General features: G+C 35.9%; 2 protein-coding genes across 2 annotated transcripts; one reads left to right on the top strand and one right to left on the bottom strand.

Moving 5' to 3' along the window:
* Nucleotides 1-353: 353 nt before the first annotated feature.
* On the bottom strand, nucleotides 354-8,669 carry si:dkey-222n6.2 (keratin, type II cytoskeletal 8). Its single transcript, XM_067414425.1, has 8 exons — nucleotides 8,331-8,669; nucleotides 7,307-7,515; nucleotides 5,546-5,606; nucleotides 5,121-5,216; nucleotides 4,878-5,042; nucleotides 2,234-2,359; nucleotides 1,804-2,024; nucleotides 354-590 (listed from the first exon to the last, which is right to left on the bottom strand). The coding sequence occupies exons 1-8, from the start codon at nucleotides 8,592-8,594 to the stop codon at nucleotides 539-541; spliced, it is 1,194 nt and encodes a 397-aa protein (XP_067270526.1). The 5' UTR covers nucleotides 8,595-8,669; the 3' UTR covers nucleotides 354-538.
* A 2,637-nt stretch (nucleotides 8,670-11,306) lies between these two features.
* Nucleotides 11,307-25,693, top strand: abtb1 (ankyrin repeat and BTB (POZ) domain containing 1). The gene is made up of 12 exons (XM_067414413.1): nucleotides 11,307-11,567; nucleotides 12,597-12,659; nucleotides 12,774-12,829; nucleotides 14,247-14,391; nucleotides 14,474-14,633; nucleotides 16,013-16,058; nucleotides 16,163-16,279; nucleotides 17,997-18,109; nucleotides 18,637-18,735; nucleotides 18,978-19,145; nucleotides 23,143-23,343; nucleotides 24,389-25,693. Exons 1-12 carry the CDS (start codon nucleotides 11,512-11,514, stop codon nucleotides 24,593-24,595), a joined length of 1,431 nt encoding a protein of 476 aa, XP_067270514.1. The 5' UTR covers nucleotides 11,307-11,511; the 3' UTR covers nucleotides 24,596-25,693.
* The last annotated feature ends 1,714 nt before the right edge of the window (nucleotides 25,694-27,407 follow it).

Here is a 27,407-nt window from a genome sequence, read left to right as displayed (position 1 = left end):
TGTGGTACAGGACCGAAGCCAAAATTGTGGTATCGAGCCATCCCTAGTCCCGTATACACACGTTATTCGAAGCCTTGTGTAGCCTATTTACACTGATTTATTTTACATTTTGTAACTGTTGTGGGGTTTCAGATTAAAAGTCTGGGACAAGGGTAAAACAAAAAAGTTGCCTACATAAATGGCATTTGGAAAAATGGAATATATATATATATATATATATATATATATATATATATATATATATATATATATATATATATATATATTCTGACTGTCTTATAACTAAAATATCTGCTGGTTGTAATAAAACATTGAGACATAAAAGTGCCCTTTTTATTTTTAATAGAATCATTTTATATGCGTTTAAAGAAAGGTGAAAGAAAAAAATGAATGCGGCTATTATGTTAAGGTAAATATTTTTTTTCTTTTCCTCCTTTTTGTCATTTGCTCACTCTTGAAGTCTTCGCTCAGCACCAACAAGCAGGGATTGTTTGATGGACATGTGATGTTAATGTGTAGACAGTTGGATTCTTGCTGTTCAGTAGCGTTTATGGGCTGGATAGATGTTTACATTGGATTCCATTTCAAGCCTAATGGGAGAGAGGTCAGATTTGTGGTTATAATTAGCTGAAAACTTCATACTTTTTTATTTCTACTTACTTCCGACCACTTATTTCAGTTAATTCATATAATATAAAATACATATATATTTACATTTTCTAAAAAATAAAATGTATAGATAAAAATTAATTGTTCTGCATCTGTGAGTTTTTGGGCGGGCTTTTGATATCGCCGTTGTTGGCTACTTCCTGCTCTCTACTGCGCAACTCCGGTCCTGGACTTTTTTTTATATTTACTGTTGCACTAAAATCCAAAAGCGAAAAATTTATATTTTTTATTATTTGTTTTGTAGCTACCTCTTGTTCAAGCTACCTCAGATAAGTGCTCTGTTTGTTAAATGTTGAGTTGTTGAATGTTAAAATAAGGTGAATTAAATAAAAAATAAGAAACATCCTGGATAGTTTTTTTCGCTCTTCTTTATTCTTTTTTATGTAGCTATTATAGAAGTATCGGATCGGGATTCGGTATCGGCAGATACTCAAAATCAAATGACTCGGACTCAAGGGCAAAAAACTGATCGGGACATAGCCATAACTAGCCGCTAGGGTGCGTCTAGATTTCTAGGCTAAGCCATAACCACTATGTGGCAGTGGCTCAGTACCTCAGGGGCAGCAGTGGCTCAGTGGTTCATGTAGGTTGTCTACAAACCAAAAGGTTGGTGGTTCAATCCCCTGTTCCACCTGACCAAGTGTCGAAGTGTCCTTAAGCAAGACACCTAACCCCAGCTGCTCCCGACGAGCTGGATGGCGCCTTCATGGCTGACATCGCCGTCGGTGTATGAATGGGTGAATGTGAGGCAAAATGTAATGCGCTTTGGATGGCCATAGGGTCTGTTAAAAGCGCTATATAAATGCAGTCCATTTACCATGTACTTATGTGTTCATATTTTAATGTAAAACACTGATATTGAGGTGGAGACGGGTAAAGTTAGGGACAGATGTGGTTTAAGTGCCAAAAGTGTAATTATAAATGTAACTACAGAAATTAGTTACAGATGTAATTACATGCAGGTCATTTTTAAAATGTAAGTACAATATCAAACATGTATGTACACAGTAAGTGCATTGTATCAATGATTCATTTAAATGTCAGTACATAGTTAAGGCCACTTAGGCTAATATAAAGCGGGTCCAAAATTGTATAATAAGCACTCGGTTAATTGCATAAGCTTTACGGTTTCACCTGTTCTCTTCTCCTTCCAGTAGTTTCTTGTAGGTGGCGATCTCAATATCCAGAGTCAGTTTGACATTCATCAGTTCCTGGTAGTCACGAATATGTTTGGCCATTTCCTGTTTGGCTTTCTGCAGCGCATCCTCCAGTAATTTGATTTGTTCTTTGGCATCAAGCACCGCCTCCTCACCACAACGCTCCACCTCTTTGATCTTTCCCTCCACACTCTCACACTGTAATAATATCAGAGAATTAACTCATTTTAAATGTCACTATAAGAGCAGCTTACATGCATTTACAGCCCTGGCCTTTAAAGGTCCCATCTGCGACTGTACAGAAAGTCATCAGTGTGTTTAATGGAGGATGCTCATGGTTGCCCTATACAGTGTTCAAATGCAGACACCATCAGTTGCTATAGTAGAGTATTATCTTGATCAGTTACCTGTGATTTAGCTGAGGTAATGTCATTTTGCAGTCGCATTATCTGTCTTTTTAATTCAGCTATTGCACCTTTATTTTCCTTCATCTCAGTGTTGCACTGGTCAGCCTGCGATGAGATCATGTCAAACTGTGGAGGAAAACACAGGTATATGCACAATTAGGAAGTATATATATATATATATATATATATATATATATATATATATATATATATATATATATATATATATATATATATATATATATATATATATATATATATATATATATATACAGGTCCTTCTAAAAAAATAGCATATTGTGATAAAGTTCATTATGTTCCATAATGTAATGATAAAAATTCAACTTTCATATATTTTAGATTCATTGCACACCAACTGAAATATTTCAGGTCTTTTATTGTTTTATTGCTGATGATTTTGGCACACAGCTCATGAAAACCCAAAATTCCTGTCTCAAAATATTAGCATATCATGAAAAGGTTCTCTAAACGAGCTATTAACCTAATCATCTGAATCAACTAATTAACTCTAAACACCTGCAAAAGATTCCTGAGGCTTTTAAAAACTCCCAGCCTGGTTCATTACTCAAAACCGCAATCATGGGTAAGACTGCCGACCTGACTGCTGTCCAGAAGGCCATCATTGACACCCTCAAGCGAGAGAGTTAGACACAGAAAGACATTTCTGAATGAATAGGCTGTTCCCAGAGTGCTGTATCAAGGCACCTCAGTGGGAAGTCTGTGGAAAGGAAAAAGTGAGGCAAAAAATGCTGCACAAGGAGAAGAGGAGACCGGACCCTGAGGAGGATTGTGGAGAAGGACCGATTCCAGACCTTGGGGGACCTGTGGAAGCAGTGGACTGAGTCTGGAGTAGAAACATCCAGAGCCACCGTGCACAGGCGTGTGCAGGAAATGGGCTACAGGTGCCGCATTCCCCAGGTCAAGACACTTTTGAACCAGAATCAGCGGCAGAAGCACCTGACCTGGGCTACAGAGGTGCAGCACTGGACTGTTGCTCAAATTTTGCATGTCATTCGGAAATCAAGGTGCCAGAGTCTGAAGGAAGACTGGGGAGAAGGAAATGCCAAAATGCCTGAAGTCCAGTGTCAAGTACCCACAGTCAGTGATGGTCTGGGGTGCCATGTCAGCTGCTGGTGTTGGTCCACTATGTTTTATCAAGGGCAGGGTCAATGCAGCTCGCTATCGGGAGATTTTGGAGCACTTCATGCTTCCATCTGCTGAAAAGCTTTATGGAGATGAAGATTTGGTTTTTCAGCACGACCTGGCACCTGCTCAGAGTGCCAAAACCACTGGTAAATGGTTTACTGACCATGGTATTACTGTGTTCAATTGGCCTGCCAACTCTCCTGACCTGAACCCCATAGAGAATCTGTGGGATATTGTGAAGAGAAAGTTGAGAGGCGCAAGACCCAACACTCTGGAAGAGCTTAAGGCCGCTATCGAAGCATCCTGGGCCTCCATAACACCTCAGCAGTGCCACAGGCTGATCGCCTCCACGCCACGCCACATTGAAGCAGTCATTTCTGCAAAAGGATTCCCGACCAAGTATTGAGTGCGTAACTGAACATAATTATTTGAAGGTTGACTTTTTTTATAAAACACTCTTAAAAACACTTTTCTTTTATTGGTCAGATGAAATGCCATTTTTTTGAGAAGGACCTGTATATATATATATATATATATATATATATATATATATATATATATATATATATATATATATATATATATATATATATATATATATATATATATATATATATATATATATATATATATATATATATATATATATTCCTATATTATGCTCATCAAGGCTGCATTTATTTGATCAAAATAAATCCTATTAGAATGATTTTCAGCTTTGATCACAGGAATAAATATTTGACAATATATTTAAATAGAAAACCGTTATTATTTATATAAATAATACAATATAAATATATTTTATGTAATATATGTACAGACTGTTTAAAATAAAACATTATTTAACTCATAAACAATGTCATGTTTTGCAATACATTATAAGAGCTGTTTTATTTTTTTTTAAAGATTTTTAAAAATAATTAAAAGGTTTGTGGTTTTAAATAATAGGTTTAGATGAATTGTATGACACATTGCAAAATAAATAAATAATTATAAAAATATAATTTAAAAAAAGTTTAAACTTAATAAACAATAGAAATTAAAATAAAGAAAGAAAAACTTTTCATTTAAATTTGTAATCCATAATAGCAAACAAGTATGGCCATAGTTAGAGCCGCGGCATTTACCGGTAAAAGACTGAAATAAACCCTTTCATCTCAACTGCTGCTTAGAAATTAATACACACATATAGGCTGAATATAAATATCAACTGTCAGTCTGTAATTACAATAGTTTAAAACATGAGAACCTTCAGGAAATAACAAATGAGATCTCAATCGTTCCTCAAAGAGATTAAATGAAGCTTCCTGTAAATGGAGTCTTTAATGCTTCAGCTTCTCACATATTTATTTTCTCTTGAGAAACGGCCCTAATAATCTCATGTTTCTTCTCCTGTTTCAGTGTTTCAGATCTCAACACTGTCTTCAAGAGTCGCCAAGACACCGAAGTCTTTGGAAGTCAGAGATCTGATTCTCACCTTGTTCTTAGACCAGGCCTCCGTTTCCTTTCGGCTGCATGCTGAAATCTCCTCATACTGGCTCTTCACATCAGAGATGATCTTCTCCATGTTCAGCTGCCTGCTATTGTCCATCTGCACTACAACAGACGTGTCCTTCGCTTCAGCCAGCAGCTCATGCAGCTCCTGCAGAGAGAGAGAGAGAGCGAGAGAGGTGAATCAATCTCAGGACGTGTTCCACTCGTCTATCTAAGTTTGAATTACCTGTTCATAGAAGCATTTCAAAAAGTTCAGTTCATCCAGGATTGCTGCTATTTTCTCTTCCAGTGCATTTTTACTCAAGTACGCTGCGTCCACATCCTGTCAGGGCATTTATACTTGTTAGCAAATGCTTTTTGCAACCAAACGACTAATATAGGCAGAATTAGACATAGTTAAATTGAGCATCAGGGCTGTCGCCTCAGTTCACAGGGCCTGGGAGTGGACGTTCCTGTAACTCATATAGTAGAGGATGGGATGGTGCTAGAAACACCACGTCATGGTCTGCATGCATGAATTGATAAAATTAGTCGTTTTGGATAAAAGTGTCTGCCGAATGTAGGCAACAGCCCTGATGATCTGAGATTTATCAAGCATCGGACGCTTATAATGATAATGATAATTATCTTCTGTAGCTAGATTTGTCTTACCTTCTTCAGAAAAACAAAGTCATTTTCAGCTTTGTTTCTGTTGTTAATCTCATCTTCATACCTGTAAAAGCAAACTGAATGTTAACATTTACTCAGTGTTGTTATTAACTAATACTATTCAAAATAGTTATCATTTATTGAAATTGAGCTGAAACTTAATATTAATATAAATATAAGATGCAAAGCTAATAAACAAAAAAAAAAAGAGAGAAATGTTGCCTTGGCAACTAACTGAAATTTAAAAAATACTTTAAAAAAGTTTTTACATTTTGAAGTAAAATTATTAAAACTAAATTAAAACAATAACACATATAAAAAAATTATAAAAAGACAAAAATCACATAACAAAATGATTCAAATTTGAAATAAAAAATAAAAAAAGCTAAATATTACAACGGAAAATATAATTCAATATATGAATAGGCCTAAATAAATAAAAAATAAAATAATAAAATTGTGTATTATAAATAATAATACTAAAATAGGTTGTTTACTCAAACATCATAATCACTAGATGTTTAACACTTAATTAAAGGTGCACTATGTAGTATTTTTGCAGTAAAATATCCCAAAACCACCAGGCCAGTTATATGTTGTGTTCAGTTGAGTACCTACAATATCCCAAATGTTTCCAACTATTTGTAAATTGAGAATTGTAATATGAGAAAATTGCTATTTTAACTAAGGACTGGGGCGTTTCATCATAGCGTTTGAGGGAGTCGCCTGTCAGTCGCGTCATATCTGCGCTACCCTCGGTTTTATTCTGCAGAAGCGCTTTACTCTTAGCAGTGTGAACATGTCACAGCAGCGCCGAGCGAACACACAGAGTAACGTCATAACATAATTTTAAACACACTTAAATGTATCTAATATGATAAACAGAGCTGCTTTACCTTATAATCATTAACCAGAAAAAGCGGAAGTGCATGCGCCCGGCGACTGTGTCCCGTCCCGTCATAATAAAAGTCCCGGTACTCGCGAGCCGTGTGTATAACAATCGCTCCAGCGGCCGTGCTCAGCTCCACAACACTCGGTCCTGCTCTGCTTTACACTACAGTAACGTTAATAACCGCATCCATCAACATGATTTCTGCCCGAGTCCTATTTTCCACCGGCTGTGAGGTAAAGACCACATGTCCCAAAATGCTCACACCTGGCGTCATCAAACTACACCTTTGTTTAGAATAGGCGCCCTCTAGTGGACGGAAAGTTGCATAGTGCACCTTTAATAATAAAGTATATGGGATCTTCATAAGAATGTTTCAGAATCTTTTTCTTTTTGATGATAGTTAGTTTAAAACCAAATGACCACAGTGTTATTGGTGTAAAATGACTTACATTTGTCAGATTGCTAACATATTATCACATTGACATCTTAACATTATCATTTAAGACTAGTGAACTAAGTACTAGTTACATGAACATCAGGTATTTCCTACCTGGTATTTTAACACCTGTTATTTCAGCTAAACCTGTGGTTACCGTGGTAAATGAGTGTTTGGAATGTTGTTGTTTGCATGCTTTAAAATAAAGGTTCCATAAGGCGGTTTTCACAGTGATGACAAAGCATAGAAGAACCATTTTTGACTCCCCATAACACATTTCTGGTAAAGAGTTTTTTTTCAATGGAAAAGATGCCAGCAGATGGCAATAAACCTTTATTTTTAAAAGTGTACATTTTAAATTTGAATGGTAGATTGGCCCCTTTAGTGTAGTTTAGGGTCAGGCTTAAGGCTGAAGATGAAGTGTCTGATTACAGACCTTTGTTTTTGTCCCTCAACCTGTGCGTGGACATTCCTGAGCTCAGCGTCCAGGTGTTCTTTGTCTTTCTTCACCCGCTCCAGCTGTGCCCGCAGGGAACTGATGTGAGACTTCAGCATGGGCTCCAGTTTAGACTCGGGTTTAGACTCTTTCTGTAGCAGCTGCCATTTAGTCTCCAGAAGCTTGTTCTCCTGCTCCAGTTTACGAACCTGTGTGTGTTTATGAGAACATGTTCAAATCTATCTATCTATCTATCTATCTATCTATCTATCTATCTATCTATCTATCTATCTATCTATCTATCTATCTATCTATCTATCTATCTATCTATCTATCTATCTATCTATCTATCTATCTATCTATCTATCTATCTAAAAAAAAAAAAAGAAATTAAGTAAAAATAAATAAATGAATGCATACATACATAAATAAATATGTATTTCTCCCCTAAAGGTTATTAACCAATCTGGCTGATTGAGATATAAAAAAAAGTTAAATTATTTGTTGTTTGTTTATTTATTCATTAATGTATTCCTTCACTACAGGTTATTAACAGGCTGCTGAGATTGAAATGTACAAACAAATAACAAAATATAAGAAAGAAAATTAATAAGTAAAAAATAAATAAATAATTATACACAGGTTGTTAAAAGATCTGGCTGCTGAGATTGAAATAAGAATGTTTTATATATAAATACATACAATAAATATGAATAAATTCAGTAATTTTTTATAAATAGTTCAATCGATTTTTAAAAGATAAAAAAGTAGAAATTAATAAGCATTTATTTCACAGATCTGGCTGCTGAGAACAGAATAAGATTTTTTTATATATAAATAAATACAATAAATATGAATAAATAAAATACAATTAGGTATAACAAAAATACAATTACTAATATATATATATATATATATATATATATATATATATATATATATATATATATATATATATATATATATATATATATATATATATATATATAATTTACAGGGTAAAGCAGTCAGTTAAATGTCTCACCTTGTCGATGAAGGAGGCAAAGCGATTGTTGAGAGTTTTGATCTGTTCTTTCTCCTGGATCCGCACAGCCTGCAGGTCGGGGTCCAGCTGAAGATCCACGGGGGTTAGAAGGCTCTTGTTAACGGACACAGCCTTGATGGGCACCCCGACAGGTGCCACGTTCCCAAACCCGAAATACGAGTTACCCTGACGGGGTATCTGTGCTCCAGCGCGGGTGTATGAGCCCACTGAGCGGCTGCTGAAGCCATTATTGGAAGCGCTCATGGCCAGAGCGAGAGATGGAGAGGTGTTTCGCAGAGGGAGGACAGGTAGACAGACGGCGGTTGCTGAGAGCTCGGCTACTTATGACTGCTGACAGGTGGGCGTGTTTGTGTATAAATGAGGATACAACATTCCTCACTTCGAAAAACCTGTTTAACCCATTACCAAGCAAACATATTCCACATTCTTTTACACAAACTGAAATGACATTCACAACTGTTGTTAACTGATAGCCTAGGCCTACATTTAAGAGATATTTCCTGTTCCTGATTGTCTAAAATATAGGATGTGCTGCAATATTAGCTAAATGTGCTTTGTTTTACAAGTATTTCTTGCTTTCATGTATTCTTGTGCTATTTGTTCATAAACAATAGGATAATTTAAAGGCGTCATGACATGAGAATTTGCCTTGATCTTTTAACATAAAGTAAGAGGTTTTTGTCTAAAAAAAAAATGCAAAATTCATAGCTTAAAACATCCTCTTCATTTTAAACAAAGCATTTATTTAATCAAGCTTAAAAAAAAACATAGACATCATATATCTATCTGTATGGTGTCTATGAAAAAAAACGGCTCATTTTGATATTGTAGGATCTGTGATGTCACGCGGACAAATATTTGCATATGCCCTTCTCCAGAGCAGCCTAGAAATCTAGACGCACCCTAGCGGCAGCAAATTTAATATGCCCGCGAGTGTCGTCTAGCAACTCTCAATACCCTTCTGAGCTGTATTCCCCTAACTCCTGCCGGACCAATCACATCCTGTATAGAGTTGGTGGGCGGGGCCATAATGACGACGGCCGAGTTGCGTTTGCGTGCTTCTAGTAAACACAGAAACTGGTCTTCGAATCAGTCTTTCGAATCAGCTTTGACGGCGACTCTGGAAGATGGAGTTAAGCTTTTCTCTGAGAAAAGAACAAAGAACGGCACTGAAGTCATTCTTAAAAAGGGAAGATGTGTTTGGACTTTAGCCGACCGGATACGGCGAATGTTTAATCAGTCAGCGAGCTCTGCTTCACCTTCGTTGCTCTGGTTGGTTGTAGCGATATCCTATCGCGTGCAGAGGGAGTTTGAAAGACAAGCGTTTATCCCGCCCCTCAGATTGAGCTGTCAATGGTGAGTTTCCAGACCAAACATCTGGATGTGTGTCTGGCTTGTCAGGCTACCAGAGCGGCTAATTAGTTTTACATCATTGCATCATAGGCCTACTGGCATTCAATGCAGAAAGCACAATGCCTCTCACAATTCAGAACGCTTACGCAACGTCCAGTGTCATTTTTCTGTAAGTTGAATACGGAAGGTGGTTTGTTGAAAGTTAGATATTTCAATTTATAAAGTTTGAAGTGTTTTATTTTTCTTACAAAATCCATCGATCCGCTTCAGAAGGGCTTTATTAACCTCTGGAGCCATGTGGAGTACATTTATGAGGGATGGAAGCACTTTTTTCAGCTGCAAGCGTCAGGATTCAGAATGGTTCAATTAAGATTGAACATTGGTCTGGGGAGTCTGCTCTGTTTTTTCTACTGCACAAGAAGCGTGATCAACGAGCATTATTCAAATGACTCTGTATGCAATTGGACAGTCCTTCAACCAATCAGACCACAAGAAGCGTGATCAACTGGCAACGACTTATTGTTTCTCTATCCATCATCATGTTAAACAGTAGCAGTAGAAATGAATGTACAGGTTTCCAGACTGAGTTGCCGGGTTAACTCAAATCACCGGTAGATCAGGCTGGGTTTAGCTACGATTAATGTAACCATTTTAAAGAAAAATGCAAAAAAATCAAGAAAAATGTAAAGATGGCGGCGCCACATAACACAAAACATCCCTTTTTTATGGTTAAATTAATCATTTTTTATTAAGTGGAAATCAGTTTACTGAATAATGTAACTTGACAGACTGCTTAATTTCCCTTTTAAAAGAACCACACCTTAAATTTATTTCAGACAAAGGGTCAGAGTGAAAGGTTGAAAATAAAAGTTTTTTTTGTTGTGTATGTGTGTGCAAACAACTTTATTGACATTATAAGTGAACCTCAAGGAATTCATATTAAAATAATAATCCAAGTCATCATGACCCTTTAATTTGATGCACTCATTTCAGTTTAGCTTTTTTGTGCATATATAATAAAAATACAGGATTTGCTTCAAATGGCTATATTTTATATGGCTTATTTAATTTTTTATGCTGTACTCAATTAATAGTAGTTTAATACGTGATTGTGCTGCTGTTCATATAAGCAACAAGCAGCCACACACACACACACACACACACACATATATATATATATATATATATATATATATATATATATATATATATATATATATATATATATATATATATATATATATATATAGCCTGCTGTATGTCCTGAGAATATAACTAAACAAATTATTATTTTTCCTACACCAGCCTCATGTTGAGTTTAATGAGAAATTATTTCTCAGCACATATTAAAATAAATATCTAAAGAAAAACATTCTTTAGAAAGAACTTTTTTAAGTAATTATACTGTTATATTTACAAAGTATTTTAAAAGTATTTAGGGTTGCATGAACTATAACTGAATTCAAATGAAATATAATGTGTGTTTATTTGTGTTTAATACAGTTATTTATTTTTTAATAATATTTCGCAAGTTCAACGCTTGCGCAACAGTATATTCCAACACAATCCATAAGAGGCGCTGTTGGGACGCACGCAAAACTCAGCTGTGCGTAAACAAATCTGCTTCCTGTTTACGTTTGCTGAGCACTTTGAGTAAGAGAAGATTCCGCAGACATCGCGAATTGCACCTGGAAACAGGCTCCGCGTTAGTTTCCCCACAGCCATCGCTGTCCGTCCGCTTGCAGCCGATCCTGTCAGTTAGACAGGCCGTTTCAATGCATTTCAGAGAAGCTTTACCGCCGCGCAGATGGACGCCGTTGATCTGTTTTCAAGCTGCAGAAAGGGCGACATTGCCAGAGTGAGGTCAGACAGCTGATGGGTTGTTGTTGTTGTTGTTATTTTTTGAAGTTTCGCATGTTGACACATATTCATGTCCTACTTATTCTCAAGATATTTTATATGCATATGTACACGACATATAACGTTAGACACTGTACATGGATAGTTAATATGCAAAGCCTACATAAACTCTAGTCTAGACTTTGATTTATATTTAACCAAGTGTGCATGGACTGTATTGCCTGTAGATACAGTTATTAATACCTAAACAAATATACATGACTTATGTAACTTTGATAATAACTACATATCTAAACAAATGTTCATGGCCACAATGGTAATACTGTAACGTATACAGTGTACTGTATATACTCAATTGCCCACATATAACGTTACATATCTTACTTTTCATATGTAGACACTACATATGCTTATCTAAAGCAAACAACCCCCAATAAAGTAGTTTTAGTTTCTGTATATTCATATCTATAAAATCTGTGTTTTTGGATGTTCTCATGTAAACCGATCTGCTAGGTTTTTGATACTTTATGCATATCTAAGCAAAACTAGAATTTAGACATTGCATATGCGTATCTAAACACATTTGTATGACCTGTATTGTCTTTAGATACAGTTGATATATTATATGTATATATATATAATATTATAGATGATGTATGTTCATTCTGTAGTTAAGATGCTGTTATGTTGCAGCATAGAATTGCGCTTGTCTAGCACCTTTGATTGAAACAAATGCTGTGCTTGTAAGTAACACCATTATGAGCCAGGGTTGCTTTTCAGTGTCATTTTGTTGTTTTATTAATATTTTCCGTAATGTTGTGAAACATTGAAAGACCCTTGGTGGCCTCAGAATTAGAAGGAAACGCATGTGAGGGTGACAGATAATGTTATCACTGTTGGCCCACATACAGTACTATAATTACTGTACTTAGTCTGCAGATTTCTTTAAGCTTGTTTGTGTATGATTCTCTCAATTATGATGTTGATTGCTTGCAATATATCTAGCCATTGTTATTTCTCATCTTTTTTCAGATACCTGGTTGAACAGAGAGATGTAGAGCTGAACATCAGAGATAAATGGGACAGCACACCTCTGTAAGTCTCTTCTTTTTTTTTTTTTTGGAAAATTGAATAAAAAAACAACAACTACTGTCTGCCACGTCTGTTTCGATGAAGCCACTGATATATCTTTCTGTCTTTTGTCTTCAGGTATTATGCATGTCTCTGTGGACATGAAGAGCTGGTGCAGTACCTGCTGGCCAACGGTAAATGCTATAACGATTATTCATAACTAACCTTAGTCTTGACCTGTATAGTCAGGTTTTGATGATTAGGTTACCAAATAAAGCCTGAAACTATGGAAGCCTGTTCTCTAGAATAAAGAAGGTAATTGCAACTTTTTATCTTGCAATTCGGACTATAACTAAGCTCGCAATAAGCTATTGTGAGTTTATATCTGAGTTGGAATTACAGAATATAAAATATACAGAATATATAAATGTTATATCTCACAATTCCGACTTTATGATTTGCAATTCTAACAGTGAGTTTATATCTCACATTTTAGAGAAAAAAAGTCAGAACTGGGAGATAAGGGCCTTCTCATACACCCGGGGCAATGCGACGCAAGCGTTTTTTTGCTAGTTTCAATTCGCTGGTTGGAAAACCAGGTGTGTTCATGCGCATTGTTGGCACGTTGCTATTTTGAGGCAGCTGAAAACGACTGCACCATTGACTGATAAAAACCTGGTCTAAAGTCAGCACAGTAGTAATATGTGCCTAGTGGATGCACAACGCGCGTACACTGTTTATTGCACACACAGTGTCTTTTTAAATAATTTTGAAATATTAAAAATAAAAGGATTCAGAAGTAATTAGTCTTTCTGTTTGCGAATTCCTACACGTAAATTGCGAAAGCGCCATGATGCGAGCGGATGGGAGATGGGAGACTCTGATTGGTTAATTGCACATTATGCCCAAAACACACCCACTGACTCATTAAGAGACGAGGTATAACAGTTTTAGACCACGCATCTGGCGTGATGTCTGGTTTTTTTCCGTTGTTAAGCCAGCAAAAGTGTATTTGGACCCGCACTCTACGCTTTAGACCAGGTGCTCAGAATGTTAAAATAAGGCCTATAAAGTTGCAGTTTTAATTCTTGTTACCTTTTAATTGTTACCTTTTTAATTCTTTATTTTAATGGTGGAAACAAGCTTCCATATAAATCCATAAAAATACAAATTTCAGGAGTTAAAACTTAAGTTTAAACGAGCTCTATTTAAAAAAGAATATTTTTGTAACCCTATAACCTATTACCAATTTTTTTGCATTTATTTTTGTTATATATATATATATATATATATATATATATATATATATATATATATATATATATATATAATTGGTTCTGCGCTAAATAGCATTTTTAGGTCATTAAAATAAAAAAATAAATGTTTAAAAATAAATAATCTGTAGACTAAAAAAAATTGAAATTGAGTTTTTGTCATTCATGATGTTTTTGACGTTATGATGTCAAAACCTAATTACATTTTTTTGTTTGTTTAAAACTACACACTCTTCATTCTACCTTATTTAAGGTCACACTTGGGAGAAATGGATTTTGTGTCCTTAATGATTTTTTTTAAGAGTTGGAGAAGTGCATTACATCTTTGTTGTGGCAGGAGCAAAGTGTGAGGCGAACACATTTGATGGCGAACGCTGTCTGTACGGAGCGCTGAGCGACCCCATCCGCCGCCTGCTCAAAGAGTACAAGCGCATCACGGCCAAGGCCATGCAGAGAGACTACTACGACCAGTTCTTGCAGACGTGAGGACCACAAACACATACAAACACAAATCCAAACCACAGTCACTTTCACAAGCTGACTGCTGCTTTTCCGCTGTTATAGGCTTTTGGAGCAGGGCAACTACAGTGATGTGACGTTTATGGTGCATGGTGAGATGTTCAAGGCCCACCGGTGTATCTTGAGCGCCCGATCAGAATACTTCGCCCACATGCTGGAGACCAAGTGGAAGGGCAAGAGTGCGATTGCACTCAAACATCCACTGGTAGGCGCTCTTTGACTGCACAAAAATTCAGATTTGTATTCATCCTGATACTATTCATCCTGCCTGGAGCAGGGTTATTATAGAGAACCAAACTAAAACTAATTGTTAGTTGAAATAAAAGTTATCTGAATTAAAAATAAAATATAAGAAAACACTTTTATTTCAGTTAGATGTTATGGTATTCATTTAGTTTAACTTGACGTAGAAAAATAACTAAAACTAAAATAAAAATGAATAAAAACTCTATAGACATTTTTTTTTAAAGTGACAAAAATACACAGAAACATTTCTAAAAATATATCTAAAATGAAAAGGGGAATTATATTTAAAAAAATTATTCCAAATATTTATAAAAAAAATCAGAACTTGACACTAATTTTTATTTGCTCAACCCCCACTGTGACTAGTGTTTTTCCAAAGCAATTTCACTGGCCACAATTTTGACATTGATACCATGGGGAAAAACTATAAATCTAGATATTTTTAATGTCTGTGATGAAATTTTTATCTCATAATTTAGCAGCAGGTATATTAGGATACTGTCACTTTAAGACCTGACTCTCAGATCCTGTTACACGTGTTTTATTTCTCAACTGTTTATGTGAATATTCGCCAAGATCTGTATTTTTACATAATTTTGTGTGTATTTGTTTAAGCGTAATCAGCAGCTAAAAATAACTCAATTTAGTTCTGAGAGGCGGCTTTATGTCCGTGCACTTTGGGTGTGAGAACATAATCTGCAGGAATGAGTAAAATTATGCACAATACTATCCCATGTTGAAATTCAAGCCCTGACACGGCAACCATATTCATCCTTACCTGAGCAAATGAAACGAGTGAGTGAGGAGAGGCAGTAGTGTATGTAACTCACTGTCTGAGAGACTTATAATAGGAAATTGGAAGTATTGGAAACATTTCAGATATTTCAGTATAGATATGTATTGAAAAAATGATATTTTTGACAACACCACATTGCACTTTTTAAAAGGCAATTGAAAAATGTTTATTGTTTACATCATTTCAACCTGCCAAAAATAACACCGGCCTGTAGTGTGAATGTCAAAGGTGTTCTAGTTATGCACACTTTAACACCACCAATACACTTTTTCACACTTCTATATGAAGATTTGGAAATGTTATTTTTCTGACTAATAAGTTGTGCCACTTTCTTATGATGTTTAGGATTTAACATGAAGGTGTATGTTCTCAGTTTTTTTCAGAAAGTATTAATGTTTCTGCTCAAATCTTGTGCTGCTTTAATTATCTTCTCCCCAGGGTTGTGTTAAATTAAGAAGAAGATCTCTTATAACCTTTTCCTTCACCAGTATGCTTCAAACGTTTCTGATCCTTATGTGTCGATTTCGATGTCCTTTTTTCAGGTCAATCCTGCTGCGTTTGGTGCAATCATGCAGTATTTCTACACTGGTGAGCGTCAGACCAAGACCAAGAGTTAGTAGGTTGTGTTAGCAATCTTCTGCCAGACACTATTTTTTCTCACTCTGTGCTGTTTTTTTTGTTTTTTCCCTCAGGTCGTTTGGATATAGATGTAAATTACGTGGAGGACTGCAAGCGTTTGGCGAAACAGTGCAAGATCAGCGAGCTGATTGAGGAGCTGGAAGTCAAATGCAAACAGGTTTATGAGTTTGGTGAGGAACCAGTCTACTCTACACAACAGTGAAAATCTAAAGCTAATTTGAAACTCGTGAATGAATGTGTCTTTTGTAGAGTCAAGCCAAGAGTCATTTTAAAAGAAAAAAATCGCTTCACAGCAAACTAACAAAACTTAGTTGATGGCACTGAAGCGACACTTACATTCAAAAGTTTGGAGATGGAAAGAATTTTTAAAGAAGTTTCTTCTGCTCACTAAGGTTGCTTTTATTTGATAAGTATAATAATAATAACATGTAATTTTGTGAAATATTATTGTAAAATTATAAAACTCATTTTATTTGTTGTTATGTTCCTGTGATCAAAGCTGAATTTTCAGCATAATTATTCAAGTCTTCAGTGTCACATGATCCTTCAGAAATCATTCTGATATGATGATTTTCTGTAGCCTAGATTTTCTGCTCAAGAAATGTTTTTTTGTTATTATCAATGTTGAAAACAGTTTATTTTATTCTTTTATAAAAGTATTTTTGTGGAAACTTTGATGAGTAGAAAGTTCAAAAGAACAGCATTTAATAATCTTTTAACATTATCTTTAGTCTTTACTGTGATTGAATGCATCCTTACTGAATAAAATAATTTCCTTAAAAAAAATCTTACAGACCAAACTTTTGAACAGGGGTTTATTAGGAAAGTATTTTTTTTAAAAATAATTATACTGCTATGCAACTTGTATGATTTATTCCCCCCAAAAATTGCAGTATTTATCTTGTACAAAATATTATTCAATATTAGTTCATGATACCTTATACCAGGCATCCTCAAATAGCGGACCATGGTCCGGATCTCGGCCTGGTTCCAGCCGGACCGTCAGACAAAATGACAACTATAGCCTCATTTTACCATTTCTACAGTGAGTAGTGTGTCCGAAACAATGGACCTTTTCACACCACAAGCGCAAAGGGCCGTTTATGGTAATGAGCATTTTATATTAACCAAATTTGTTTTAATTTAAAGCCAAACACGCTTCATTCATGCCTTTTCCATTTCTTCCGTGTTGTTTCTCTCCCTCGCTAAAGACGTAAAGTGGTTATTTTAACATCAGTAGCAGAAATATGGTGAGTGCAAAAAAAAATGTCTTCGCTTAAACGCTTCAGATAATGACAATGTAGCAAATTAATATGTTCCTAGTTATTTGTATTTCATACATACAGTATGACTCTGACCATTCAACCCAGGTTTGTGACAACACAAGTTTTTTTAAAATCTAGATTTAGCATTAATCAGCATGTTTAGAGCATTTCATAATAAGCTATTTTATATTTGTAAAAAATATTTGTAGATTGTAAGGAAAGACTGACTTGTTAACTTTGTTGTCTGCTCATAATGAGGGCATTTTGATTATTGTTTGTTTTTAGTAGATATCTATTTTAAGCTAAATATAAAAATTGATTTAAATTTCCAGAATTCAAGAGGAAAACCCTGAACAGTATCGTTATGTCACATGGCCTTCGGCAATACATGGGTATCTAAATGTGAAAATAATAATAGCCTGATAAAACATCTAATCTTACATTTTAATATTCCTGTCCAATTGGGCTCAACTGATCAAAAATATTATTTTATCTTTTTTAATTCTCAGACACCACTGCTTTGGACCCAATATCCATTATTATTTTCCTTTAACAAAGCACTGACCAGATGGAAGTATATATAACTATTACAAAAAAGTATTGTACACTCTCTCTCTCTCAGTGTCTAATAAGCCTGGGACGTGTGTGAAGGTGTTGACGCTGGATCCTCATGACTTTCAGCTGCAGGATGGAATGGCTCTGCTGGCTGACAGTGCACTTCCTGCTGAGCTCAGGGTGAGAGGAAGCACATGCTTACATTTATTAGGAATTCAGTTCACACTATGAACACCTGTACTTGTACCTGTACAACTTATCACTGGGGTGAAGATGTGAAATATCAGTGCCTCATCACAGGAATAAATGACATTAAATATAAAAAAATGTGTACTGTAGTAATTACTATAAATTATGCAGAATTGCATGCAACTGACCCTAAACCTAACCCTATAGTAAATACATGTAGTTAATTAATATTACTCGTATTACTTTATTTGAAGGTATCATTGTTAATAAACTGTTAATAACCCCCCCCCCCCCCCCCCAAACATTCTTACACAAGTCAACAAAGTACACAAGTCAAAAAAAAATATAACATTGTTCTAGTGGTTTTTGGATATTTGAATCCAGAAATCTTACATATGATGCCTTTAAGTCATCCACTCATGTTTAATAACAAAGTTAAATGTTCACAACATATGAACAGTTTTTATTTCCATTGATTAGTTTTATACTGCTTGCAGTGATATTTTGTTTGATTTTAGGTTGGATATGGCCAGCTTCCTTTCGATCTAACTGACAGCTTTCCGAGTTATCCTGATATCTGTTTCCGAGTGGAGGGCTATGACTTTCTGTGTCATAAGGTCAGTGTTTGGTAATACTGATAATCATAATCCCTGGTTGTTGTATTTGGGACAGCATTAGTGGCATCCCAAATGCAACTGAAGATCCGTCTTTGATTATATTTTTTAATTACTTAAATCTATTATTAGAAGGACAGTTGTGCTTTAATATTCTATTTGTGGTTGATTAGAAAGGGCATTTGTGCAGATTAAACATGTGTGTTTGTGTGTGCGTCTGTGTGTATGTGTGGGTGTGTGCACAGGCGTTTTTCTGTGGTCGCAGTGATTATTTTAAAGCACTGTTGGAGGATCATTTCAGCGAGGGTGAAACTCTACAGGCTCATCCCAGTATTCCCGTCATCACCCTTCATGATGTGTCTCACGATTTGTTCACAAGATTCCTTTACTACATCTACAGTGACAACACTCAGGTACACACAAACACATGACAAGCTCTACAATCAAGACACGTCTCAAGAGATGCTGAAACTTCTTTTTCTATTAACCAACCACTTCCAAATACAAGTTTAGTGTAGTTCTATCATAAAACACACTAAAAATGATAAGTGTTGTTATTGTTAGCTAAAACCAATAAAATATTATATGAGAAACCTACTAGTTGTATTTTTATTTTATTTTTTTCAAAAACACATACAAATTTAATAAATGCTATAATAGTATATAAATAATCATAAAATAACACTGATATTTGATATAACATCCATATTTTCTGAAAAAATAATGAGTGTGTTTATATGCATGTTCTTAACCTGATTATGCTTAATTAGCTGACAAAGTATGTGGTCATGTAAACGCGTTAAACTGTTTTTCTTTATCGCCATAAGGTCATAAACGGCTTAAGAATAAACAACAGAGCTTGATTTTTGCCCATTACCCTGATTTATCCCGGCATTTAAACATGTTAACCTGCGTTCTGTCTGCTTTTTTAAGTGGGCATGTGTGATATGTGATAGGAAAGCGTCCTTATATGGCAGATTTAAGCGCATCCAGCCATAGCGAGTGTTTCGCAGTAGGAGAGGAGAAATACAGTATATTGCAAACTCTGGGTGTGTGTCTCAATCAGTTCCCTAACTCCCGAGCTCATGAATCAGTATATCGTGAACAAGAATTCAGGCGCTGGTAAGGACAGTAAGGACTCTGATGATTCTATGTCCGGCAATCTGATAAGGGTGTCATTGTACAGCATAATTACTGGTATTTATGAACAACAGCAGAGCTGATCTCTTTCTGACATTGCTTGTAATGTTATTTAAAGTACATAGACACATATACCCCGGTACTTGGCTTGTTACATATAATGTTACATTTAAGCCTTAAAGGGGGGGTGAAACACTCAGTTTCAGTCAATCTCATGTCAATCTTGAGTACCTATAGAGTAGTATTGCATCCTTCATATCTCCGAAAAGTCTTTAGTTTTATCATATTTATAAAAGAAATATGGGCTGTACCGAGTCTTTCCGGAAAAAACCGAGCGCCTGGAGGCGTATCGTGTGGGCGGAGCTAAAGAATGACAAGCGCGCAAAGCGGTGACGTCCTCAAGCATGGAGAAACCCATCGCTATCTCAGCTAATACAGATAATGATCCACAATCAAATCTGAGGCTGAAATAAATTGAACAGGAGAACTGGCAACATCAGGATGTCCGTCTCTGTGGTATGTACTGTATTTAGGGGCCTTTGTGTGCAGTTTATGAGGACATGATTCGGTTTATGGACTATTGTATGTGACTAGACCTTAGAGGTAGCAAGCAAAACGGTTTTGCACGTCAGAGTCAGAATAGTGTAACGTTATACAGAGAACAACAATGGAGTAACCGTTAGCGCATTTGAATGACGAAGCACGCGATCGTATCGTTTACTGATGTTTACTCATGCGACGGTAGCCAATAGCAGAAACATTTGAAGTTGATTTACTCACCGGCATCTTCCAAAGCAGGACCGCTCTGTCAAAAACACACTTCTTTGGTATGATTTGGTGAAGTCCTGTGACAGCAGTGACCGTGGAAATCCACTTTGCGACGCGACTGAAGCGATGTTGTGAAGCTTCCCGTCATTTCTGCGTTCAAATCGGTTCAAATGCAGCGCTGCCTTCCCGGAATGCTGTGCTGAAGCGTTGAAGTCGCTCGACGTCACCCATAGGAATAAAGTAGAGCGTGGCGCGACAGAAGTGTTCACGGACGACTGGATCTGCACCTGAGAGACTGTTTACAGCGTGCATTTCCTCTCTCTCCCTCTAGTCACGCGCGCGCGCACCCTTCCGGGAGAAGAGCCCATACGGCCCATACAAGGACCTTCCGCTCTATTTAACGTCAAGTAGACCCATACTCGAAAAAAACTCGCCGAAACTTGTGAGAAACCGGAAGGAGTATTTTTAACACAGAAATACTCCATCAAACGTCCAACATTAGTTTTTGAAACTTTGTCTATGTTTAGGATGGGAATCCAAGTCTTTAAAGGTGTAAAAAGCTCTGTATGCATGAAACAGCATTTCACCCCCCCTTTAAATAAATTATAAATGTTTGCTAGATTGTGTTCATTACCCGTGTAATGATGTATGTTTATGCTAAAATATAATAAAATAATGTTTTTATTTTATTTTCTAAAAACGTATCACGTGTCATTATATTTAAATGCTTTATTTAACATCACAACTTACATAATAAATATAGAATACTCTGAGTGAAATACATGGACGCTAACATTTTGATTTCACAACCGGACAATGGCCTGTTTTTTTTAACACAGTCTTGTAAAAATGGTTTACTTGCATTTCCAGTTATAGATTTGCATGTAAATTATTTCAATAAACTGAATCAGCATATTGGTATGCATGTAAAATGCTCAAGGTAAAAATAATTTGGACACTTTATAAGGGGCATATTCTGTACTTTGTCGCTTCTCTTTGTCGAGAGAAAATACAGAAAAAGAACAAGCATCCATAACAGAGTACAATTCACAGACCAAGAGCTGAGGAGTAATATTCAGAGGAAAACATGTTTTCAAGAGGTTTAAGAAAGAAAGAAAGAAAGAAAGAAAGAAAGAAAGAAAGAAAGAAAGAAAGAAAGAAAGAAAGAAAGAAAGAAAGAAAGAAAGAAGAGAGGATGCTTAACGGATGTCTTAAGGTAGAGCATTACACAACCTGGGAGACATAACACTAAAAGACCTGGCACCCATAGGGACAGAACTAAATTTAGGAGTCATTAACAATCCCGCACTAGAAGATCTTAAGGAACGAACAGGAGCATAAGGTTGAAGTAAATCAGATATGAAGAAACAAGGTCATGAATAGCTTCATAAGTGAGGGTTAGTACCTTGAAGTTTATATAAAAAGAGTATTGAACATATTTGATGTGTTTAGCTGAAAGGCCATAAATAGGTGAGTTACAGTAATCAAGGTGTGATGTGACAAAGGCACGTATAGTCCTGCTGACAAGATCAAATATGAGAGAGATTGCATATGTGGAGAAACGCTGTCTTTACCACCTTACCCATTTGAGCATGTCGTTTGACACCCATAAGACCTCCGTTCATCTTCAGACACAGATGAAGATATTTTTGTTGAAATCCGATGGCTCAGAAAGGCCTTCATTGACACCAATGTCATTTCCTCTCTCAAGACCCATAAAGGCACTAAAGACGTTACAAAGCCCATCTCACTAATGTGGTTCTACAATCATTAGACGAAAATAGTTTTTGTGTGCAAAAAAAAACTAAATAAAGACTTATATACTATAGTGATGGCCGTTTACGCTGATTCATAACCGTTCAAATCTTAGTTTTGAAATCGGCCCATCACTATATGAGTTAAGAGAGGAAATGACATTGGTGTCAATGAAAGCCTTTCTGAGCCATTGGATTTCAACAAAAAATATCTTCATTTAAGTTCCCCCTCCCCCCTGACTCGATGTTGCCAGATTGGCTGCAGGAGCAGATCTGGCAACCCGGATGCAGAAACACTACTGAATTCGTGATATGTAGATAGGTGGAGGGCGGAGCTTCAGGCCAAAACACAACATGACAACATCAACATCAGTTGAGGGCTGCAACAACAACTTTTAAATGACAATATCCTGTCCAGACTACTGTTGTCAGTGATAGAAGTATTTGAAATTAACATGATTTCTTAATGTCTAGTGACATATCAAGGCCATTTTATGATTAATTCAAATACATTTCTTACACACAGTTCCAGTTTAAACCATTATAATACCATCAAAAGGTAGTCCTTTTAAGGGAAGTGATATCATTTAGCTGCAGTCTTACTGCTTATATGCTAATAAGGCCCCTGACAACTGGTATCATAAATTGTACTTCTTTAGCTGAAATCATGTCATAGAGCTTCACAAATGCTTCAGCAGAGGCACGGTGTGTCAGATGTGCTAGTGAAGCCTCTGTCTTTGTTTTCCAGCTCTCTCATGAGAATGTGTATGAGGTTCTGTGTGTGGCCGACATGTACCTGTTACCGGGTCTGAAGCGTCTGTGTGGCAGAACTCTGGCGGCGCTGCTCAATGAGGAGAACGTGCTGCACATGTGGAAGACGGCTAAACTGTTCAGGCTCTCGCGTCTGGAGGACCAGTGCACCGAATACATGGCCAAGATCATAGAGCGGGTATGTCACGTACAGCAGCTGCGTGTTCATTCATGCTTATGCTGCGTTTGTGCTTTTTATCAACTGACATTATTTACAATGGTGTTATTGTGCTATATGTGGTATGTTTCATTATGATTATTACAAAAAATATATATAATATAAATATAAAAAATTTATAAAAATTTAAATATTTTGTAATATTATTATAAAATATTTTTTAAATATAAAAATAAATGATTTAATATAAAAATTATATTTTGTTATAAATATGCATTTATATAATATAAATATATAGAAATGAACGATTTAATATATAAATAATATTTGATTTTATATAAAAATATGCATGTATATTTATAATAAAAATATATTTTTGTAATATTATAAATAATTTTTTTATATAATATAAATGTTTCATATTTATATAAATACAAATTAATATGTATGTAAAATAAAGATAATATAAATATTTTATTACGTGTAAAACATACATTTAATATAACTATACAAATATTTTTAAATATAAAAATTAATATACAAATGGATATACAAGTAATATTTCATTTTTAAATGTATATAATTATTTATATAATTTGTAATTATATGATATAAAGATATAACATTATATACTGTATATTTATGTAATTTCAAATTTATATTAATAAATATTATAATAAACGTATTATTTATGCTTTTAATATTATTATTAAGAAAAGTATCTATTTTGTTACATTTATATTTTTAATATAATTATATATATTTTTTAACATAAATATTAATTATTAATTTTAAAAAAGCCTCCAAAATGAAGTCCTGGCCTCTTTCCCGCTGATTATTCAGTTGCACTGGGAGATATGTCTCGTTGCATAAGTTAAATGAGTTATGAAAGTAATGTTTTAACTTTCTTTTCTAAATGAATTAATACTGATGACAAAAATACTTTTAATTATTCAAAAATCAGTTTCTTAGAACTGTTTTCTGCTCCACCAGCTATATTATTAAACATTTGCGCATACATTTTTGGGAGCTTTTGCTCAGAGAGGAAGTCATGTTTTTTCTTCAGCTGGTGGAAAGGCCAGAGTTTGCCGATATGATCAGAGAGGACGCTGGGAACGTGGCTGCCAGGCAGGAAACTGATTCTATCCCTCTGGTGGACGAGATCCGTTTCCACATCGCCAGTAACGTTCAGACGTACAGCGAAATCGAGGAAGCCAACCAGAAACTCAGCGCCCTGGAGCTCCTGCTGGCCAGCATCGGGCTGGAGTGCTGAAAAACAAAAAGAAACTTCAGGTCGCAAGGACACTGATGATTTATGAATTGCTTTACATGGACAAATAATCTGTAGCAAACTAGCATCACATTAGCAGTAACAAACTTTTATGTTTGCTTCTAACCAAAAAAAGGACATGTACTGTTCATTCTTCCAGATACATCATGTTCCAGATGTAGCAGAATATTTAACAAGCTTTACAGGAAACTTGTTGTGAAGTGTTGTGGATGCACAGTCAAAACAATAATAAATAATAAATAGGTTTAGCTGTTACATCTCCGAATATGATCTGAGTCGATATGTAATCAAAGATGAGGCAATTTCTTTTGGAAATGAACATTTATTTACATGCATTTTTGAATAGGAGCGCATTAAAGGTGGCCTCGGAAGAATTTGAAAGTGTTTTGAGAAATTTGTAATCAGACTGACAATTATACAGTCTTCCATATTTGATCCGAGAATTGAATGACAAAAGGTTTTACTTGTGTTTTCTCTGGTGTTTGTGTGACAGTTGGCCATTTGTTGAAGCAAATGATTATTTATGCCTCTAATTGTGCATTCACTCACAAATGTATCTTCCGGCGCTGATACAGAGGTTTCTCCGCTTTGCTTCCACAGGAAAGACTTCTGCTAATGTGCATGCAATATTTGCATCTAATAACAATATTATAATCAGGAAACATGCTCCTAAACCTGATCCTTAATCTTTCTCCACCTAAACCGTTTTGGTTTGTGCTTTTCTTTACCCTGCATTGCTTTGATTTTATTTCATAGCCTTTTATGTGTTTTATTTGATGCTGGTCTTAAAGTGACACCGTCTACATGATGTGGTTTAAATCATCAGCATTATCCTTTGCTCGTTTCCATAGCAACACTTAATTTTGTGTATGTTTATGTTACTGAACTAGGTGCTCAAGAGAATATCCCACAAGTGAGACTTGTGTATGAACTTTCGTAAATGTCGAAGTCATGAATTATCTATTTATGATCGGATGCGTTGGCATTGCAATTTCCTTTCATATGATTTATGGGTGGGATACTGGCTGAATGAGATGTAATGTACATAGGTGAGAAAAATAAATATTATTTAATAATGTATTACTCGTGGCTGCTTGACTTGAATTTTCAAAAGTATTTCTCTACTTAAACTTTTTTTGGTGTAGTTGTGGTGTCGGGTCCTGACATCCGTGCTCCGTGCACTTTTGTCCGTCTCTTTTTCTGTTTGGGCACATGGCGGATAAGGGTGTTTGTCTGCCAGGTGCTCTTCTGTCCTGTGTGTTTGTGTGAGCACATGGCTTCCTTCTGTTATGTATGTTTGTTTGCACATGGCTTTTCTGTTTGTTTCTGTGTGCCATGTGCTCATTTGTCAGTATATAGTCTTGATCTTCACACTGAACGCGAACAGAGCATCAGGCGCGAGTGATTTCCAAGTTAAGTCAATGAAAAGGCGTGTCAGGAGGTCCAGCGGCTCAATAGAGGCATTTTGTGCGATGCGATTCCGTCTCATTCGCGCATCTTGCGCTTTTTGTGCATTCGCCCGTTTGAAACTAATTTGCATCTGACGCCAGAGTTGAAAAAATTGAACTTTGGTGTCAATTTGGGCCGTGTTAACCAATTAGGAGCCTGCTTGTTGCTGTCACGTCGTATAGTGGCGTGGTGAGAAACCCTGCATAATTTGCCTTATAATGTAGTTTAAGACTTTTTCAGGTAAAAATGTTGTTGTTTAAAGCTCAAATATGTGGTTTATTTATAAAGAGTGACTATTTTACCAGTGGCTCACGGGGCGCTCAGCGCTCATTAACACGGCGAGAGCAGCCTTTCCTCTGCCAGTCCCTCTGACGTCTGCCGCTGGCTCGGATGTCCTGTAGTGGTTAGTCATATGTAGATCTAACGACATATTTCTCCTGGAGCGCATTGAACGCGCATCTATTTTGCTTCAAACACTCAATTTATATGCGTGTCCAATTCGCTGTGGACGCGCAAATGGAATCAAAAGTGTCCCACTAGACACGGTAGACGTGATTTTTTTATGCTCAATTGGCGTTTGGTGTGAACGCAGCATTAGAAGGAGCTATTTCTGTTTGCATACGCCACGGGTCCACTTACAGTGAAGTCGCCATTTTGCACCTTGTTTTTACAGTAGCCCTAAACGAAAAAACTTCTCTACAGACTGCTAGCTATTCTCTACCGTCTCAGACGATAAAATCTTTGTCCTGTGGCTGTATCGGCCACCGTAGCTTCTCAATGTGCTTTGAAAAGAAGGGGTGAGCGATTGTAATTTAAAACCTCACCACTAGATGCTGTTGAAATTTTCACATTGCACCTTTAAAGGTGGCCTAGAATGAAAAATTGAATTAACCTTGCCATGGCGAAATAATAAGAGTACATGGACATCACATACTGTGAGTCTCAAACACCATTGCCTCCTACTTCTTATGTAAATCTCGTGAATCCAAATCTCCACGGAAAAAAAAGTACTTCTTAACATAAACACAACAGTGACGCAAGTGTTGGGGATCATTTATATGCACGCCCCCAACATTTGCGTCTGTCCAAACATGTTCATTGTCAGGCGGAAATGGATCGAATCATCAGGTAAACAAGCTGATGGACATGTTTAGGTAAAAACCGGAGAGTATACGGGTGTCTTTTCACAGAAAAGCTCTGTTTGGGGGATTTAATTACTGAAATCTGGCAACCGCATGTGAGCTCTTTCTTGCGCGCAAATGATCTGAAAACACCAAATAAACAAGTCAGCTGCATTTTATCAATCTCCATTGGAGATGTTTTCCTTAAACGTGTAATTTAGTCG

This window comes from Pseudorasbora parva, chromosome 13, assembly GCF_024679245.1.
Source record: "Pseudorasbora parva isolate DD20220531a chromosome 13, ASM2467924v1, whole genome shotgun sequence".
Lineage (NCBI taxonomy): Eukaryota > Metazoa > Chordata > Actinopteri > Cypriniformes > Gobionidae > Pseudorasbora > Pseudorasbora parva.
Note: the sequence above shows the minus strand (reverse complement) of the source record. Positions and strands in the feature narration are given on the sequence as shown.

Coding starts and splice junctions, on each gene's coding strand:
- si:dkey-222n6.2 (XM_067414425.1), bottom strand. CDS start 8,594: ATGAGCGCTTCCAATAATGGCTTCAGCAGCCGCTCAGTGGGCTCATAC. Junction 5,217..5,545: donor ACTTTGTTTTTCTGAAGAAG/GTAAGACAAATC, acceptor ATGCCCTGACAG/GATGTGGACGCAGCGTACTT. Junction 2,025..2,233: donor TTACCTCAGCTAAATCACAG/GTAACTGATCAA, acceptor ATATTATTACAG/TGTGAGAGTGTGGAGGGAAA.
- abtb1 (XM_067414413.1), top strand. CDS start 11,512: ATGGACGCCGTTGATCTGTTTTCAAGCTGCAGAAAGGGCGACATTGCC. Junction 11,568..12,596: donor GGCGACATTGCCAGAGTGAG/GTCAGACAGCTG, acceptor ATCTTTTTTCAG/ATACCTGGTTGAACAGAGAG. Junction 12,660..12,773: donor AAATGGGACAGCACACCTCT/GTAAGTCTCTTC, acceptor TTTTGTCTTCAG/GTATTATGCATGTCTCTGTG.